The sequence below is a fragment of the Rhyacophila brunnea genome, unplaced genomic scaffold (assembly GCF_057557595.1).
Source record: "Rhyacophila brunnea isolate RB1 unplaced genomic scaffold, BYU_Rbru_1.0 scaffold_7, whole genome shotgun sequence".
Classification (NCBI taxonomy): domain Eukaryota; kingdom Metazoa; phylum Arthropoda; class Insecta; order Trichoptera; family Rhyacophilidae; genus Rhyacophila; species Rhyacophila brunnea.
In genome coordinates, this window is record NW_028233339.1 from 46,934,506 (window position 1) to 46,955,329 (window position 20,824).

At 35.0% G+C, this 20,824-nt stretch overlaps 2 protein-coding genes across 2 annotated transcripts in view; one reads left to right on the forward strand and one right to left on the reverse strand.

Annotated features, from left to right (window-relative positions):
* LOC147064988 (dnaJ homolog subfamily C member 1) overlaps positions 1-10,373 on the reverse strand; it is a 39,595-nt gene extending 29,222 nt beyond the window's left edge. The window contains exons 1-5 of the mRNA XM_085958392.1: positions 10,113-10,373; positions 9,891-10,039; positions 5,639-5,810; positions 3,870-4,114; positions 2,759-2,936 (exon numbers count right to left, since the gene is read on the reverse strand). Of these exons, the coding sequence (XP_085814518.1) occupies positions 2,759-2,936; positions 3,870-4,114; positions 5,639-5,810; positions 9,891-10,039; positions 10,113-10,259 (891 nt within the window). The 5' untranslated portion in view covers positions 10,260-10,373. The remainder of the gene's footprint in view (positions 1-2,758; positions 2,937-3,869; positions 4,115-5,638; positions 5,811-9,890; positions 10,040-10,112) is intronic.
* A 1,548-nt stretch (positions 10,374-11,921) lies between these two features.
* The window catches only part of LOC147064989 (uncharacterized), a 47,040-nt gene continuing 38,137 nt past the window's right edge, over positions 11,922-20,824 (forward strand). The window contains exon 1 of the mRNA XM_085958383.1: positions 11,922-12,099. Within this exon, the coding sequence (XP_085814509.1) occupies positions 12,040-12,099 (60 nt within the window). The 5' untranslated portion in view covers positions 11,922-12,039. The remainder of the gene's footprint in view (positions 12,100-20,824) is intronic.

The following is a 20,824-nucleotide window of genomic DNA, read 5'->3' on the forward strand; positions in this document are numbered from 1 at the left end:
TTACCAATATTTCAAAACAGTAAGTATCCGAAACAATAACGGGAATGCGATAAAATAATAATACTTACCTACCTAATTTACCATACATCGCGTCTGTCCCGAAGGTCACACCATAGGAATGAGTAATGAATAAATAATAATTATTATTGTTATTGCATCACACGTGCTGGCATAAAAAGCTGGAATACAGCGTTGCCAACCGTAGGACGTACGACACGCGACACATTGTAAACAAAATATACAGGCACAAATATACAATCATCGCTAGTAGCGCCGTCAGCGACAAAACTGCAAACTACAAATACATATTTTGTTCCTATGAGGTAACAAAACTGCGTCTGGGCTATTTTCGGTTTTAGACTCTATGAGCGGTTGGGTGATGAGAAAACGTAAAATTACATGAATTCAATTCTGCGTCCGTATACCGGACGCCGAATTACAGTTGGACGCAAGATTGAATGAAAGTGTCCTATTAGATGACGCAGTAATGATAGCGGGATGTATATATATGTGTACATTGTTTATAACACCAAACATGGTTATTACAAAAAATATAAAAGAAAAAAAAATCGCAAAAAGTACAGTGATGGGCCACACTCAGATAGTGATCGGCCACTTTCCAGACAGTGATGGGCCACCCGCCTTTTTCTGAATAAATTAAACAACTAAGGCTTACTTTTCAATAAAATATTGAATCAAAGTGTCTAATCTTATGATATAATTAACAAACATACTTCTTTATCTCACCGTTGATGTAATAAAAGAGGATAGAGTGACAGAGAGTGGATTCTAAGGTCTTAGAAAATTATTGACCTGTCTGTTGAATACTTCATCACCTGAGTCACTAAATAAAACATCAATCTCAATTGGGACATGGACCTGCTGAGATTTCGGAACGCAATTTGAATGGAAGCTATCTTTATACACTGAACATTCTAATTTATTAGGATGTTTTATTATTATTTCACAAATCGCACAACGATTTTGGCCGCCATTTTTTAAACTTTATTATTTTTGATTGCCTCTGCTTTCAATTTCCTCATTAAAATGTGCTGTTTTTGCCTTTATTTTTTTATCTTCCTCTGCACTTTTCTTGTTTTCCATTTTTTGGTCTTAAATATCTCTATATTTTTGCAAAGTGATGGCGAATGGAACTCTTTGTAAAAAATGTTTATCGTTTATTTTTGGTGGAGGTGGAGGCCATGATAATGTTTGAATTAGAGCTGTAGATATTATATTTATCATATTTTCATTTATTTCTTCCATGCGTTCAGTATCTATTGCCATGTTGCATTCTCTCTTGGCACTGACACATTATATACATTTAATTGGGTTATATTTTCTATGCTCTAGCTGTTGTCAGATAATGACTTAATTTGATTAAATTTTTCCGCAATCGATAAGTATGGTATAAAAAATGTTTTATCTATTTACCTCCGCTAGTATTTTGAATATTTTTAAGGTTTTCTTCTGTTTAAATGCCCACTACATCGTAAAATCTTTAAGGATGAAAACAGCATTTTGCGATATTTTGCAGCTTTAACTGGAGGGAAAACAGTTATATCTATAGGCTGAAGAATCCTAGGTGCATTAGGATTATAGTGCTATAAGATGTATTTCAAATAAAATTTTAGACAAAGTTCACTAACTTGGTAGATAAGATGTGGCTTATGCCTTTCGATAAATAATATAGGAAACTTTATACCCACAGTAACCAGATTTGGATAGAAAATATTTCCAATGTATTGATATCGATCGTGGCACTCCGATTTTTTTTTGCAACTTCACATAGTGATCCCCCATTTTTGTAAAAGTATGCAACAGCATCATCTATAGTTTTATGTGGCCCACGATTGTACCTCTTACCCTAATTGTTATCGAACATTATATAGATACTTAGTATATTATATGCAGTAAATTTTACATTGGAGCAAACTATTGACACACAATTTTGAAGAACCTTGATAAAAAACGTGGCCACTTAAAGAAAAAAAAAAAAAATGCTGCGAGTTTTTGCATTAGCATTATAAATTACGTAACTGCCTAGAAACAAATCCAACACTTATCACCGTTCACTCCGCAACAATATAACCTGCAGAGATTAACTAGAAAATGGCCTTGAAATAAATGATTACCACATTGACTGCAAAGTTAGTCACGCAAATTATAACAAATTATATACTGATAACTGTGACATTTTCTTTTATCGTGTAGGTACCACACGCTTAATAATAATGACTATTATTAAGCTCCTAGATTAACGCCAGAACCAGTGATTGGTAGCCTCATAATTTCGTTATCTTCAGTTTCTAGTTCAAATAAAAAATCAGCAATGTTATGTATGTATAAATTATCAATAGTATTATATAGAACCTCTCTAAGCACAGCGTTCCTGAGTCTGTATCACAGCAGCCGTCGACCATCGCATGGTCTGCTGATAACAATTTCAAGGACACTTGTTACCCAAGCACCTCGAGACAGTAGAAATATAGGTCCTGACGTCACTTCCGGATACTTGGATTATGATGTTTAACGTCTTGCTGATGTCTGCTCGGTGCAAATTTTAAACTCTGTACAGATAAGTAATCACTTGGACAGTGCCACTTGGTACATACTCCTCAGTAGTTTCTCAATTATCCAGATGCGTACAATGCATGTGTTTTACGAAATTCCTAAAATTTCTCGTCAATGAAATAAGCTATTTCACAGATTTAACAAATGCAATGATTGATTACCAGAATAAGCAATAAAATGTTACCTTGACTTGAACCGGCCTTTCCGGTTCATCCACAGGATCCAAGAAACATCTTGGCTCATCGCATCCAGTCTTTTCGGGAGGAACGAACCCTGGTCGTCTCCGCCGCAGCCCTCGAGCCTCCTTCTCTTTCGCCGCTTCTTCTTCTTCACGCAGAATTCTCTCCTCTTCTTCTCTTTGCCTTTTTGGGAAAAATAAAGGGATTAATGCTACTGAATACATACTGTGAACAACAAACAACTGATTTTATATGTACATAATGAATAAAGGTAATCCACCATTACTACTTCAGGAAAAAAACATAATGTAAACCAGTTGTGCACAACCCGCGGCCTGTCATACAATTGATTGCGGTCCACTGTGTAAATCAGTGGTTTCCAAACTTTACGTTACTACGCCTCCCTTTTAAAACAATCTAATCTTAGCGCCTCCCCCCCCTTTATTTCATCAAATACATTTTTACACAAAGTGCTTTTTTTCTACCAAACGGGCTCGATATATGGATTTCATTGCATCTAATGCAGAAAATTCTGTTTCGCATAAATATGATGTTACGAATGGTAGCAGTACCTACTTGCATTGGTTTTCTTGACAAAGTATTATATTATTCTTTAGTTCGATTCAACCGAAATTGAACAAAGGTTTTTGTTTCCATATATCTATTTTTATTAGTCAGGAAATACAAACAAATAAAAATAAAATTCTACATGTGAATTATCATCAATCACACATACCACACAATCACATCAAATTGTATCACACAGACACATAGGTATATTATAAAATGTTAATACTCTGTAACCGAAAGAGCGCCTACTTTTTTACTAATAGAATGAATTTGTGGTCTATCTTTATTTCACTTATGTGGTATAATAAAATTAGTCTCCATATTATCTTCATACAGGTTTACAAACAACCTAACTTTTATAGGACTGTTTTGTTATGTAGTTTATTGCTATTTTATAAAATATGCACTCGCAAATTGCAAACCTGTGGCTATATTTATAACCTGTGTTAAACGTTTCACGCCTCCCTTTGCAACAGTCCGCGCCTCCCCAGTTTGGAAATCGCTGGTGTAAATAGAGGTACGGTTGCATATATTTAATTAACTTACAGTTCCTCCTCTTCAAGTCGTATCCTTTTTCTTTCGGCTATATATTCCACGATATAGCCGGGAGTTTTAGTCAAGAATTTAATAGTGGCGATGATCAACCGGACAGTCTGGAAAGGCAGGGTGTCCTTCACGCTGGGAGTGGGAAGTTCCGCCAATAGTTCCATCAGATCGTTACCTCCGGCTGCCGCATTTCCTTTCACCGATTTCTTTTGCATCTTCTTAAGCTTGGACCCCAGCAATTGTTCCTGAAATAAACAACATTTTTTCATAAATACACAATAACAATATTATTCTTTTTTAGCTAAACTTTGAATGTGCACAGGATTTAAAAATGTAACTATCTTCATTGAAAATATAGAACATGAAAACAGGTCAGATATCATATTAGAAAATATGTGTAAGGTTGCTACTCGGGTAGGAATTTTAGTGATTAGAGTGCTGTCTAGTAAACAAAATAAGTACATATGTTCCCATCCCTCCCGGTCCAAGATTTTTTCATGTAATTGTAATAACATCCATGTTTCTGAGACGTCTCCAAGTTATGTAATAATATTCTTTCATACATTATAAATCTGCCAATAGATGTGGGCTAAACATTGTATATTCATTAAAATACTCGAATTCAAAACATTATGTGCATGAAAAATTTTAAACACTAATATATTATATGTAAGCAATTTATATTACACAGTAATCATTGTGCTATAATTAAAGGTAACCCTCATTGCGGGGAATACGTTTTGGACACCGTCGCCGCGATAAACAAAATTTCAGAAAACAATTTAAAATATGAAAACACTATATTAATAAACCAAATAATAAAATAAATATCATAAATACAATCCATTACTTTTAGCAATAAACTTAAAATATAGCATTAATTTTGTTATGCGTTACAAAGAAGTATCTAGTTTACTGCTTAACCTGACTGTGACGTATCGACTTACTTTTGATTCACTCGTGTTTGTAACTATAGTATATATGAACGAACAAGAAAGATAGTACGCAAGTGATTACATTCATTATGACGATTCCTAGCTTGTGGCACATATCAAAACAAGGCAGGAGAAAAAAAATGATCGATCAACATAATATGGAGCGTCTAGTTTCGGATACCCCTAAAACCGTTTGGAGTTAGATATATATTTAGATAGATATTTTTGGTACTTATACGATGGCCAAATATTGAGCGTTAAAAACCACCAAAAACCGTCGTCAATACATATGATCAAAGATTAGGGTAAATTTCAAAACCCGCTAAAATGGTCGGATGTGCTTTTCAAATACGTTATGTATTTAAAAAAAAAAAAAAAAAAAAAGATCTTTTCTGGTAGGTATATATATATAAACAATAAATATATAATAATATGTAAACATAATTATAGTAACTTTGACTATTTTTTGAACAAAAAAATATATTTTTTCTCCAATAACAATAACCACGAGTCGCCTTTGGCGATTTGCATCATTGCTATATTATGTGAGTTTCAGAACCCCTAAAATCATAAGTGCTAACTTCAAAAGCCCTTGAAATGATAGGTAAGTTTCGAAGTCCCCTAAAATGATATAAATATGCTAAAAGTGAGTAAAAGATATTAAACAAAATACTCTTTAGACTGTATGAATCAAATAATAAATACATAAACTTCACAGATTTAATAGACATGTGTTTTTCTCATTTTTCTCAAAACTACGTAAAATCGTTTTAAGGGATTTTGAAACTAGGCGCTTCATATAACGAATTCGCAAAAACCATAATAAAAACTTACTGCAAAATATCTTTTCTCCGCATAGGCAGCCCATCCGACGATGTACTGGCCAAACGATATGATGACGAATAAAATGATAGTCATCTCCGTGAGACCCATTTTGCGCACATGACGATAGTAGTACACCGCTGACCGCCAATTAGGAAGCCCGTTTGTAAGAACTTCATTATACCTAAACAATAAAGAATACAATTAACCGATGGTAAAAGAATAAATAAATTGCTGATAGGCTGAAAAATCTGTGAATGGATAGATCACAGAAGTCTTTCAGTGTTTAGGTCCAACTAAAAAAACTTATCGAAGCTGACTTTAGAACAATTATTCTTAACCTTTTTGATCTGCGACATAATTTAGGGTAATAATTTTGGTTCACGACCCAAGATAAAATAAATAAAATTGCAAAAATTTATTTTATTTTAATAATTCTAAAAGATTCATTACTTAATACTTCACAACACAGTACACACTTTGGCTTGTCTACTCTGCGATCATTAACGCAGGTGAAACCTATCTATAAATGCTTCTTTGTATTCACGTTTTGCCATTGTGGGTAGAATAAATTTTAAGAACTTTAATATAAGCAGACTATATAACAGTAAGTGGCAAAACCCAGACGCGACTTGCCGCGCGCGGTATGAAATTGTGTATATTTAAATAGTGCAAAACTCACTAATACGGCACTGCTGCAATGCTTAAAAAATCGCACGCGACTGTCACGTCAGTGGGTTATCGCGCCAACAGAGAAACAGAGAAGAGAACGTCGTCTCGAAAGAAATTATTAGTTTTGACCACTGAGATTGCGTGTAACGTCAACGTTAAACAGTGTTGCCAGAATATTGTATTGCATATGTTACGCCAAATGTGCGAAATCGACTATTACATGAAATGGGCTAAATTTTGGCTAATTCATGTAATAGTCAAGCCTGTTGCCTTATTCATGAATAAGGTAAATTTTCTGCCGAGTACATGAAGTCGCCAGGGCATGGAATTCTTAAACTGTCAACATGACAGCAGAAAAGTTAAATTTAATACGGATGATTTTATTAGTTATAATTGGACATAATATAATATTATTAGGTTAGGTTGGGTTGGGTTAGGTTAGGTTAGGTTTTGAAATTCTGAATTATTCAACTGAATGTCCATTTTGAGGTTAGCTAACAAGTGTCAACAAACTATCAAAAACGTACAATCGGTCATTGCATGTACGATACCCAAGCACGAATCAAATCGCGAAAATACCTTTTAATAAAATTCATCCGTTATCATATTATAGTTCTAGTTTTTTTACGCATAGTAAATGGATATGAACGTCATTTTAGTTATTGATTGGTATATTTTTATATTATAATCAATGACATTTGACACAAATTTGGTTAGCTTGATTAGTTGCAAAAAATACCACCGGAGCGCGACCACCTATTTCGACCATAGATAATATACGTATATTTTGACCAATCCACGAGCATTTCACACATTTAGTTTAGTTGCAAAAAATACCACCGTAGCGCTACTATCTAATTTGTCTAATGCATGAACAAGGCAGAAAAATTACTGCGGAATTCATGCACTCACCAGATATTTTGTCTAATTCATGAATAAGGCAACGGGCTTGCATTTTTCATGATTTAGGCAAAATTTAGCCCATTTCATGTAATAGTCAATTTCGCACATTCGGCGTAACACATACAACAACAACAAATCACCTGGAGCTGACGGTCTACAGGCGGAACTGTTCAAGTATGGAGGAGAGGGACTCTTATCCTGCGTGCATGAAATAATATCAAAGATATGGACAGAAGAAAATATACCAAATGAATGGAAACTCGTAATTATATGTCCACTCCATAAAAAAGGAGACCCAATGGACTGTACAAATTATATAGGAATAACTCTTCTGAATACTGCCTTCAAAATCCTCTCAAACGTGATATATAAGCACCTTACCCAGTATACTGAGTATAACCGGACATTATGAATGTGGATTTCGCAAAAAACAGATCAACAACATACCAAATTTTTAGCTTACGATATATTTTGGAAAAAACCATAGAGTTTAGTATCCCAACCCATCATCTGTTTATAGATTTTAAGGCCGCATGACACTGTAAACAGAAACAAATTATATGCCGCCATGAGGGAACTAAATATACCACACAAACTCGTGAATATGGTCAAATTAAGCATGTCAAGGGTTGAATCAAGTGTGCGGGTCCAAAAGACATTACCATCACTTCTACCTACAATAAACGGTCTTAGACAAGGGGACGCACTTGCCAGCCTTCTATTTAACGTGACACTCGAAAAGATTATCCGTGATACAAAATTGGAAGCCATGGCATAATATTCCATAAATCAATTCAACTATTGCCATATTCCGACGATATTGATGTTATTGGCAGGTCCCCAGAAGCCCTCAGACGGGCTTTTATTTCCGTAAAGTCAGCTGCTGCAAGGATAAACAAAAGTAAAACAAAATACATGCCAGTTCTCCACTGTGCAACACATGATAATAACACCTTTATCATTGACGGCGATGCTTTTGAAACTGTGAATTCATTTGTTTATCTAGGGTCCCTTGTCACAAACAGTAATAACACGAGCGACGAAATAAAACACCAGATCACCCTCGCCAACAGGTGCTATTTTGATCTCCAAAAGCTTCTAAAGAACAAAGCACTCTCAACGAAAACCAAAACAACGCCCGGTATTAACATATAGATCAGAATGCTGGGCACTCAGTAAACAGGATGAGAGAAGTATGGATATCTTTGAGAGGAGACTTTTGAGAAGAATCTTTGGGGCTGTTCAAGAAGGTGGCATTTGCAGGTCAAGGTATAATGAGGAGCTATACACAATTTATGGGGGCAAAAAGATCACGTGGCACATGAAATGCAGAGACTACGCAGGCTACCGGCGAGGCAAGCTATGTACGCAACCCTCGATGGCAAGAGAAGACCTGGACGGCCGAAACTGAGATGGCTGGACTGTGCCACGGGAGATTTAAAAATACTAGGTCAAAGAAATTGGAAACTGTCGGCGCTGGATCGTCCACAATGGAGGAAGTTTTTGAAGGAGGCCAAGACCACCAAGGGTTGTAGTGCCATAAATGATGATGATTCTTGCCAGCATGTATAGTATAAATGCTGGCAAGAATATTGTTTTGTTGAGAATATTTTGCGACCCACTAAATATACCAATCGACCCAATTTTGGGTCGCGGCCCATAGGTTAATAAACGCTGCTTTAGAAAATACCCCATGTCATTTGAAGACCAAGACGGTTGTGATTAGGAATATGTGAATAGGTTAAAAGAAAAGATATTATTAAGGCTATACTTCAGTTGAGGAAAGATTGTGGCTAGGCGATGCGCGGATTTTGCAAATGACGTGTGCCGAACGAAATATAATTTGTCAGAAAAATTCAACATGCGTCCATTTAATGTTATGTTTATTGTTATATTACTAATAATAATAGTATATTCATTGACATGTTTTCTTTTTCAAGTACCTACATACGTAAAGTTTTTTAGTCATCTTTACATGATTTAATAATATATTCATCCGACGCGATGACAAAACAAATCGACGTGTGCACACCTCGACAGTCGGTCTCCTATTGGCGAGTCCAGGCAACGAGTGCGAAATTTCGTCGCACATACTGTTGAAAATAATTTACTGTTTCACTGAAGTACACTCTAAAGCATTTACACAGTTTAAGTAAAAAGAGTTTAGCTGTAACAAGATGAGCCCTATAAAACTCTGGTGTTAAAACACTTTATGGCTTTCTGGAACGCGTTTAGTGTGATTGATTTGGTTTATTTGGTAGCCTGAGCAAATTTAATATTTTGTATGTTGACAGATTGAACTGATACAGCGCATCTATCATAGCTAACGAGGGTAGTTTATCATATTTATGTGTTGAGGCAGTTAATTGTTATATGTTAACCGTCCGAACTGTCAAAAAGGTTATTTTTTAACAGCACCTTTCTTGGCTACGCTAAATTTTAGAGCGAGATAGACTATTTAGATGGCTAACTTATTGTAATAATTATAATACTTTGATACAAACATAAGAAAAACTATCCTCGATAACTAACTTATTAGTATTAGCACTACTTATTGTAACGTCTGCAATTGTAACGTAAGCAGTCTTGTGTATAGAATAGATGCGCAGAAATTCAAAATTTAAAATAGAATTCCATATATTTTTTTAAAAATCGAATTCATGATTTTTTTTTAAATAACAAAGCTTACTTTTCTCGCTTCCCAGGATCCTTGATGATATTGTAAACTGACACCAGGTTTCTGAACTGTACGTCGGCATCTGGCGACGAATTCTTGTCAGGGTGCAATTTTAAGGTTAGTACCCTATACGCCGCTCGAATCTCCGACGACGACGCATCCTGTAGGGAAAAATAGTATATTGTTTAGCGAATAGTTACATTATTTTAGAAATTCGGAAGTCGATATGCATACCTTTTGTACACCGAGCAGCTCGTAGAAATTTTGATCGACTTCTTCGACAACGTCAAAGACCTCCAAGTCGTCGTTATCCCACGCTGCAGCGCCGCTGATTGTGAAAATAAATATTGCTAATAACTTCCACGCCGTTATTTTAAGCATTGCAAATGATTTCAATCAATACGGCGACATGAAACTTAACTTATTTCAAAGGTAACCTAAAAGAATGTATTCAAACGTCAAAGCAAACCATACGTCAATCCACCGTCAAACTACGTGGTAAATGTTGCACGCTCCTCTGTTTTTTGTCCTATTTCCCACAATAAAATAAGGATGGGGCGATCGATAATAAATGAATATTGAAGAAAAATATCGATAGCAGATTATTATTTTTTATCAATACTATTTTTGGAATTCACATCACCGTAACACAGTTTTATAATTGTATAAAATATCAATATACAATAAAGATAGTATTCTGTATTAATAATTTAGTACTTATATTCAGTAAGTTTCCCGATCCATTGACATCGCGAGTCAAACTTCAAGCCACATCAGCAAGCAATACCAAACATTTTGTGTTTATTGTTGTTTTTTTATATTACGTGAACAATTAAATTATTTGGACCTAATAGGTTGAGCAAGTGGCTGACATCCATTTCTCGTAAAAATAAAATCTCTTAATACAAACCTCCACCCTGTGGAGGCCCATATGATCCTATTAGGATCGGACATGGTCGAAAGAACAATAACATTATATTATAATTGTTACGTTATAAATTATTAACGACTGTCGGTTTTAAATGTTAATTAAATAAGCTTTAATTCAATAGGTACTGAATACACGCAAGATTTAATATTATTGAAAGATTTTATCAAATTATGTATTTTTATTTCAAATAATATAATATCGATTTTTAAATAAAATTATCGACTGAGGATACTTGATAGAATTTAAATTTTAGTTTTAAATGATTCAGGTAATAAGGTGTTTATCTTATTTTATTGTATAAAACAATTATTACTTAACTACTTTATAAACGAAAATAATTCGCTGTATTTGTTATGGTATCAAAGTGTATTTGCCATTCATTGGTGTAATGGTAATGTAATAGTACAAAACTAAATCAATTGGAATTTATAGCGATTGATATTTAATTCGTCAAGCCATCATGCGTCTGTGGATCATTTACGTTAATTATGGTTAGTTTTGCTCGAAATCGAAATATGATTTGCGAAAGTGATTTCTTACAAACCTATTTGACGTTAATTTATCAATTTCTGATATAGGTATACAAGGAGTTTTTATTGAGATACACAATAAATTATTATTGAACTCAAATGGGAATTGGATAACTATGCAATAGTAATAATAATTAAGCATTGATGGCAGTAATATCAGTGATAGTAGTATTTATTAATTGCTGAGCTAATAACGAATAAAATAGGTAGGTAGGTATTTTATTCTAAAAAATCTGTCATTTTCGTTAATATACGTAGGTATCAGGATACCTATAGGTAAATAAATATTACCTACTTTTCTGTTATTTACCTATACCTATTTAAATAATAATGTGTCTTTTGGTGTAGGATTTATGTTTCTTAAATATTTCATAAAAAATACGCATCGTTTCTATCTTTTGAAATTATTATAAACATGATTTTTTCATTGGATACAATGATTTTTTTACTATGGGACTTTTTTGCCCTTTGTCTTCTATATAATAAATTAACATACTTATATAAGTATGTAGATATAGAGAGAAAATGTTGTTCTTGCTAAATGAATCGTGATGGGCTAGAGCCAGAAGAAGTGAAAAGTCTGTAGAGTGTAGGACGTAATGGCGCGCATGCGCAAGCGTCGACACCACCGCATAAATGGTATCGTAAGAAATGGAAACAATGTTAAGAGTGAATAATTTCAATGTAGTTATAGTAAAATATGAAGAACACACTGCGACTGCTATGCATTTCTGGATTATGTGTCGGTTTACCCGTTAAGGTAAGTGGACTTTGTTATATTTACGTAATTAACCTTTATATCATAATACATCCATGTCCCACTGAAAACTGACTAGATTTTATTAAAAATTAAATAATTTGGCAATTACGAACTGTAATGTTATGTGATATGAATTAAACTGTTTTATGTGTACTGGTTGTATTGTAATGGTAAGTATATTACTCGCCAATGATAGATTATTTCAAAGTAACCCTTAAAATTTTAAATATAAAACTGCATATTATAATATGTTATTGATAGTGTATGTACGCAATCTTTTGATCTAATAATCAAGTAATGTTCACTGAATATTAGACCATAAATTAAACTACTGTACATACCCTGATTAATTATCAAAAAACATATTTAAATACGTATAATACGTAAAATCAGTGATTTCTTAAAGTAAACATATCGCGATTTTTATTAATTAAACGAATATAAGATTGGATCTATTTTGAGTTGATGTGATGGCGTTACAATGTGTGTATTAAATTGTTGTCGCTTTTGTTTATTGTCTAAAAATAAGTGAGTGATATTTCCTGCCGTTGACACCTGCGCGGTATCGATCGATTATTCCTCCCTGAACCCCCTTTGGCCACCACTATTGCCTCCATTTCCTCCCCCTGAACGCGACGGCGAGACGCCGATTTTATCGTATGTGAGATTCGTTTGGCACGTCACAGATGCCACTGTATCTTTGACCGAGTTTCACTACACCCTATAACCCTAACCATGACAACTTTTACATACAAAATTTAATTATTGTCGGTCGGTAGGCACCTACCTATATAACCAGAAGCCTTTGCAAACAAAATATGTACTGAAATAGTCAGTGGCGCATTTAGGGTCGTGGAGGCCCGAGACATTAACTGATTTTGAGCCGATTTTGATTATACCAAAATTTAAAAAAATAGCTTATATTTTCTCAAAAAAAGTATAAAATGTTATCCAAAGCATAATAAAATTCTTGCATATTATGTTTTATCATTGAGATATTATGCAGTACCTACCTAATAGTTATTTTTCGTTACCTACAGGATATGATTAAATAAAAGAGATAGGTAGGGGCATTGTTTTATATAAGGTATAGGTATTCATAACTCACAAAGTTAGAATTTATGAGATTTATTTTGGGGCCCCTTTAAAATATTCTGTTAAATCGATTGCGTCAACTGTGTCAGAGAAAATCGTCGCTGAAAATAGTGGTACACCAATATATTCGTTGACAATGAAATCAGTGGTGTAGATTGTAATAAGTAGCGCCTTTTGCCTCTGCCAAACTTTTTTACCTAACGGCACACTGGAGAAAAGGAATTTATTTCGTGGCACACCAAACACCCCCCCTCAAATATTGTTTTATTGATATTATATACATAGCGAAGCTATATAAACAATATTTTTATTAGTGGGAAGGATGCAATTAATTTTGAGAAAAAATATTATGTCGATACGCGCAAACAATCACGTATGGTTGTAGTAACTAATCGAGGGTATTGATTCCAAACCGAAATCCAAAATACTGACAACCCTAGGTTAGAAAATAAGGCTTTTTCCACAAGATCGTTTTTCAAGTCTATGATTTTTTCTTCCGTTTCGTTAATATCAGGTGCTTAACATCGTATCTTGCGAAAGGATTGATGACCCACTCGTATAGTTATATTTTGATGATCAAGCAATGGAGAATACAGAAGCAGAGAGGTTTTCTAGTGTCATATAATTCTATGCACTTCTAATGACATTTTAATTAGTTTGAGGAAGCGTCCTGCGCATGGGAAAAATTCATAGACTTTTTTTTTCGCGGCACATTAGTGGTACACAGTTTGGCAGACACTGTGCTAAGGCAATACTTCGCCATACAGAGATAGAGACATCAAATTAATCAGGTTAAAATTTCAATCTTAGGTAACTATCACATAGGCAAGTTGTATCGATATTATATAGGTATATAGTCAAATTGATGTACCTATGTACCATAAATGGCATTAAAAACTCCACGGACAAGGTCCCAGGTATAAATTATAGAACATGAAGAAGTTTTTACAAACATAATATACAATACATATTTTAATCCAACATACAAAATCTCTCTTCTCCATTTTTTTAACGGGATGGAATACTTATTATTGGCAATAAATATTATGTAGATACTGTTTAGGTATTCTTTGGAAAAAAAACAATTGATCCCACCTAAACAATCGAACATACATAATTTTGAAAAACACTTCTAAGAAAATATATTATCCCTAACCAAAAGAAAAAATCTTCTTGAAAAAAGTAAGCCAAAAAGATTTTTTCTATTGGTTAATTATTATTTTCTCAGAAGTGTTTTTCAAAATTATTTATGTTGAATAATTAGAATGGTACATTCTTAAATCTTGTGAATAATTATTCGTTGAATTAAAGAAATAGTTATTTAAACAATCGAAGTATTTTGGTATAGGAAGGTGACTAGGTAGTATTATTCCTCAAATTCGAATTTGAATATTTTACTTTCAAAAAATCATCTACACTCGAAACAAACATGTCGTACCCACTTACTTCATTATTGAGTACCTAGTTCAACCTATTCGAACAATGGTATGTTTCATTGACAGCTATAAATGTAGTACCTACACTTAAAACGGAACTCTTCCTACATTGCAATAACGGTGATTCTTACAGATTTTTGTCAGATGTTTATGACGTTTTATGGAAAAAGCAATCGTTCTTCTTTTCAAATATTGTATGAAATCCATGGAACGCTGTATCCTGTACATCAGCGGTCTCTAACCTTTTGGGCCTCGCGGACCACTAAACTCAAAATCTTGAATTTCGCGTACCACTACCACGTATTTTTCCACATCATTGTTAAAAATTCTATAAACACAATCTCGAACTCTATTCACTATTCTCTATTCACTGAACAATTTGGCTGTTAACGGCACAAACACTATTGGCACTATTGGCAGACTGAAGAATTAGTCAGGTTGTTTCGGATTCGGACAGCATGTGAAAAAAATGATCAATGACCACTCACAATAGAACAATATGCCACATGTATGGTGAAGAAATATGAAGCTATAATGGAATATTCTTAGAAAACATGAAAAAATCGAGCGTTTCTAATTTAGTGGTGTGTCGACATCACTGTCGTTTCCAAGAATTACAAATAATAATATCAGTGTGTCGATCACAGAAAAGAATCCCTGGTGTCGATACATATTATTTGCATTTTATTTTATCCCGAACAGCAAACTTTATTCATTGACGACAGAATAATGCAAAAAAATATTATAAGAATATACTGAAACTTTTTAATAAATACGAAAATTGCAAATATATTCAAATTACTCTGCGAACCACCAAAATTCTCTCATGGTCCACCGGTTGGGGACCGCTGCTGTAGAAGATAATATTAGGTATGTACCTATATCACTAATGTGGGTAGAACAGATATTATATTTTGTAATTGTATATAAATAATAATTATATTATCATTGGCGGTTTTCCATGAAATATATGGGATGATCGCTTCGTGGAAAACAATGAAGATTTTTAAACAGTGCATTTTTCACAATCTGAATGAGTGTATCATTAAACGGTGGGTTAGGTATCGCAAAAATTTATCCTAAAACGCCCCCCCCCCCCGGCCACGATCTTTGGCGGCCCCCCTACCTATATCTAAGTTTAATGGCATGTGTGACGCTGTGACGGCGTTAAAATTAAGGGCTTTCGGTTTATTTTTAGCGATTTTATGTCGTTTTAATACATCGACTTGAATATTAATCAGTGGCGAAGGGTGACTTTTGGAAAGAGGTAGGCTGTGGACAGTGGCGCACCCAGGATTTAATATTGGGGGGGGCCCAAGGAGGAGAAAGTAAATTAGTCCCATAGGCTCTTTTTCTTCTTCACAGCCTAATTTCTCGTTGTCTATTGCACTCGGTGTACCTACACCATGGTCCCCACATCCTGAAACGGGCCCTCAGGCTAGGATATTTGGCGGGCCCCCTACCTACCGCTAAGATTAAAGGCAGTGTGAAACACTACATTAACGTTTTTCAAATTGTGTTTTAGTTGAAATTAAGGGTAGTTACACAGTGAATTATTGGCGATTTTAAATACATCCACATTAATAATGAAGCTGTCAAGTATCGACACATAATAATCAAAAAATATATTGCACAATTATATAAGTAATTGAAAATTTTCATGGTTATGAAATATAATAGCGGCGCCGCAGGCGACTTTTTTTACTATTAAAGCTAATTATTTGTGATGTGTATTTATCTCACTTATCTGGTCAACCCGACCCGCCGGGCCCTCCACAGCCCGGGCCCCCAGGCTAGAGCCCTGTCAGCCCTCCCTATCCATGACCTACACCACTCCGGAATTCGAGTGGACACCGAGAATTTTTTTGACAGTTCCATTAGGGATTGGGTTTCTAAAAAAACTTGACATTAGTGTTTCGAAATTTTTGTGTTAGAAATTAAAATCTAAGAAATTGTTCTAAAAAGGGTGCTGGAGAATTACAAATCATTTTTTTGCCAGTGTTTTTATTTGTTTAAGCCCAAAGGTTTATTGGTTTTCAATTTCAATGGTTAAAATCATTCTGATAATTTTCATGTTTGGGTGGTGTCAGGGCCCCTTGCACCCCCCCCCCCCCTCCTGGGTGCGCCACGTTAACCACCTCACTTCAGTGTGAAAAATCAAACATTCGTACTTAGCTTCCATAGAAAATAAATGCAAAGTTTTTTTTAAAAATGCCTGTTTTTAAAGGTCTGGATTTGATATATTGGTATATTACAGGTTTTAGCACTGCGGTAATAAAACTATAGATTCCCTGTGTAAATAAAACAGTGCGTAGATATTATAATGTTAGGGTTTCTTGTCTTTGCGAGGGTAACAAATCCTTTTAATGAGCCTAACATTGACGGAGCACCATCCATACAAATTCCTCCACGATATTTTAGATTTTTCTAAATATGAAGAAATAGAATCAAAAACATCTTGTCATGTCGTACGCTCGGTGAGTTCTTTGCAGCATAGATATTGATCCACTATTTTGTTTTCATTTATGAAACGAAAACCTGTGAGGCCAACGGTAGACGCGTGCGATCGATTCGGCAACATCGAAATCACATTAGATCTTTCATCGGCTTTCATAATTTCATGAAGGACTTTTTCGGTTTTCGCTATTTCGCGGATTTTTCTGTTTTTATCACTATTTTCGCGATGCACTTGCAACAAGCCAGCGGTGCACCGGTTAAGAACCACTGGTCTAGAGCCACAATATTTATGCTGAATTCCACCGAAAAAAATGTTTTTTTTTAATTTACACCACCACCGACTGTGGTGGGCATGGCCCCCACATCATGAATGTTTGGCGGGCCCCCTTACCCATCACCAGGGTTAAGGGGAATGTGATGTTCTACAGTAGTGTTCCCAAATGGTATTCCGTGGATTTAACTATATTGTTAAATAATTCCCTTGAATTCTTGATTTGTCGGACCTCATATCATATTATCGATCGTTATCATACTATGAACCACTGGTCGCGACCCTCTCTTGTGGTAGCCAAGTAGCATTCGACCCTTCGATATTGGATAAATAACCATTTTTATTTTTATAGAAACACTAAAAATAATTGTAATATAAAAAGATACACGTGAATTATTATCATGTAGTTACGTATATCATATTTTCATCATACTTCATATTTTTTATGTTAATTTTGATGAAGTACTGAAGTAGTATAGCGCCACATGCGATTTTTTTTATAATATAACAAATTTCTGGTGTGTGTTTATCTCACAATTAGACGAGCCGCCACGCCGGGCCCTCTTAAGCCCGGGCCCCCAGGCTGTAGCCCTGTCAGCCCATGGTGGTGGGTGTAGTCGTACTTTTCGCCGAATTTGTATAGTCGATTTTGGGTTTTTTAATAGTGAAGTTCCAAAATATTAATTGAAAATGGAAAAAAAAGTATTATTGCATTTAACTTATAGGTACACAAACCTACCCAACAGAACACAGCCTAATTTCTCGTTTATCGCACTTTTGTCTATTGCACTCGGTGTACACCACTCCGGAATTCGGATGGACACCGATAATTTTTTGACATTTCCATTAGAGATTGAGTTTCTAAAAAAACCCGACATTAGTGTTTCGAAATTTTTGTGTTAGAAATTAAAATCTAAGAAATTTTTCTAGAGGGTGCTGGAGAATTTAAAATCATTTTTTGCCGTGTTTTTATTTGTCTAATCTATTGGCTTTCAATTTCAATGTTTTTGGGGGGGGCCAAGGCCCCTTGGCCCCCCCCCTGGGTGCGCTACTGGCTGTGGAGATCTGATAAAAAGAGCACACTTGTCAGGTATACTTACGAGAATAGTACGATATTTACTACTAATGAATAGGTACACACTAGTAAATGACAGCGACACACTAATTCAATGAAACTTCAAAAACTCATTGACGACATAAAAATGAGCGATGTGTTTAAATTACGTATTTTTCGAAACATGTATACCCATCAAAAATCATTAGATAAAATTTATTTTTATTTATAAAAACAATCTATACTTACTTATTTATTAATATTCGATTAAACGCCGTTGACATTATTTTTTTAATTATCTAATTATTAATGATTTTGGACAAAGTGCGCAGTCGTGACTCGTGACAACATTACTATGCGCGAATGTTTTAGGCTCTGCGATAGGAGCTTACCTTATTTCGTACAAATCAGCAGAATTGCTGAGGTTACGAGACGTAAAGTCCATACGAAAAAATTTAAGAACTATTTCACACATAATCGGAGATTTATTTACGTCGAGACGTCGCGGCGTTTATTATTTATTTACGGCGCGCTGTGGTATATTTTTTAATACCTTTGCAGTTGTTTTGTTAACTGTGTAATACTGTAATACATTCCGACATATACGACATGTCTCGTTGGCAAAATAAATTAATTTTATATAACATAAAATAATGAAGTGATTAAGTATATAAATATGTCAATATGCAATTAAAAAATATGTTTCTTAAGAAGGTAGGCTTTAAATAATCGCCTAGTATGGAGTCTTCACCACTGATATTAATACTAACTTTCCGAAGGTACTTATGTTTGTACTATGTATTTCATTTAAGTAAATTCTCAATGGACTCTAACTCAAATGGAATAGTACAAAACTTAAATCCATTACATCTACCTACTTGAATAATTATGGAGTTGTCGAGTATCAACACAAAATAATCAAATTGCATCTTACCACCTCATTTTTTAAATGTTAATACTTATACCTTTCGTGAAATAGCGCCGAAGGCGACTTTTTTACTATTAGAGCAAATTTGTGATGTGTGTTTGTCTCATATATCTGATCGACCCGCTACGCCCTTTGGAGGGGCTATGGTCTCGGGCCTTCACGCACCTGCTTCATGGGCCCCACATCCTGAAGCGGGCCCCCAGGCTAGGATCTTTGGCGGGCCCCCTTACCTATCGCTAAGGATAAAGGCAATGTGACGCTCTACAGTAGTGTTTTCTAAATGGTGTACGCGGTAAAATTAATGTGTATATTTAGTGTTTTTTGTATATTTTAATACATCCATTTGAATTATTGAGTAGTCGAGTATCGATACACAATTAAAAATTGTATCGTGCAACTACATAATTTTAAATAATAACATTGTCGAAGGAAAATAGCTCCGCAGGCGACTTTTTTTTGCTATTAAAGCAAATTTGTGATGTGTGTTTGTCTCACTGATCTGGTCGACTCGCCACGCCGGGCCCCTCCTTAGCCCGGGCCCCCAGGCTAGAGCCCTGTCACCCCCCCTTGTGGGGGCCATGACCTGCTTACTTAAAACTTAAAATCACCATTAAATATTGTGGGTATTCCATTCAAAGTCCCCTTTTAAAAAACTCAACTGGCACAGAATCATGATAATTCTATTGACAAAGCGACCGTTTTAAATTTCGTAATAAAACAATAGAATCCACTTGATTCGAGGGCCACTCGATTCTTGCACCCATTCCCTCGCCAAACTCAGCAGTCTATCCACTGACACATGTTATGTCACTGCGAATTATTGGATGATTGGATTTGTATCAAAGTCATGTCGTTGCAGTGCAAGTATATACATAAAATTACGTTTTCTAGTAGGTAAGATAGTGTTTATATTATTACATACCTAGGCACCTAATATTAATTGTAGACTACTAGTGGGGGTCATGGTAGCAGAGACGTCCCTAGACAAAATGCCGCCCCTCAGCAGCGCCAAAATGCCGCCCAATTTTTTTATACAGTATTTTTTATCATCCTTTGATGACTCCGAGAAATGACAAAACATATAGGTACCCACTCAGTGGTGCCAACCGTACTATAATTATAGTACAATCATTGATATACTACTAGATGAGCAGTTCCCATACAAGTGTCATTTTAAAAATGTACCACAAAAGATATTACGAATATCGTCTTATAATATTTCCTTGTAGGTATAATGCGTTAAGACCGATAACATGGATTCCCGAATTTTACCCGTATTGCCCTGGCTGTAAAACTAAATTTGCGTTCTTGGAATAGTGAACCTAAGGGTGGCTGCAACGCAAAGCAGACAGAGCAAGTCGTCATGCGCTGACTATTAGTTAGAGTAAGATGCAAGCTAGATCGGGCTTACTCAGTAAGTTTTAACACTGGTCGAGTCGCTGAAAATCAGGCGTCATTTTAAGAAGCATATGATTCATCCAGTA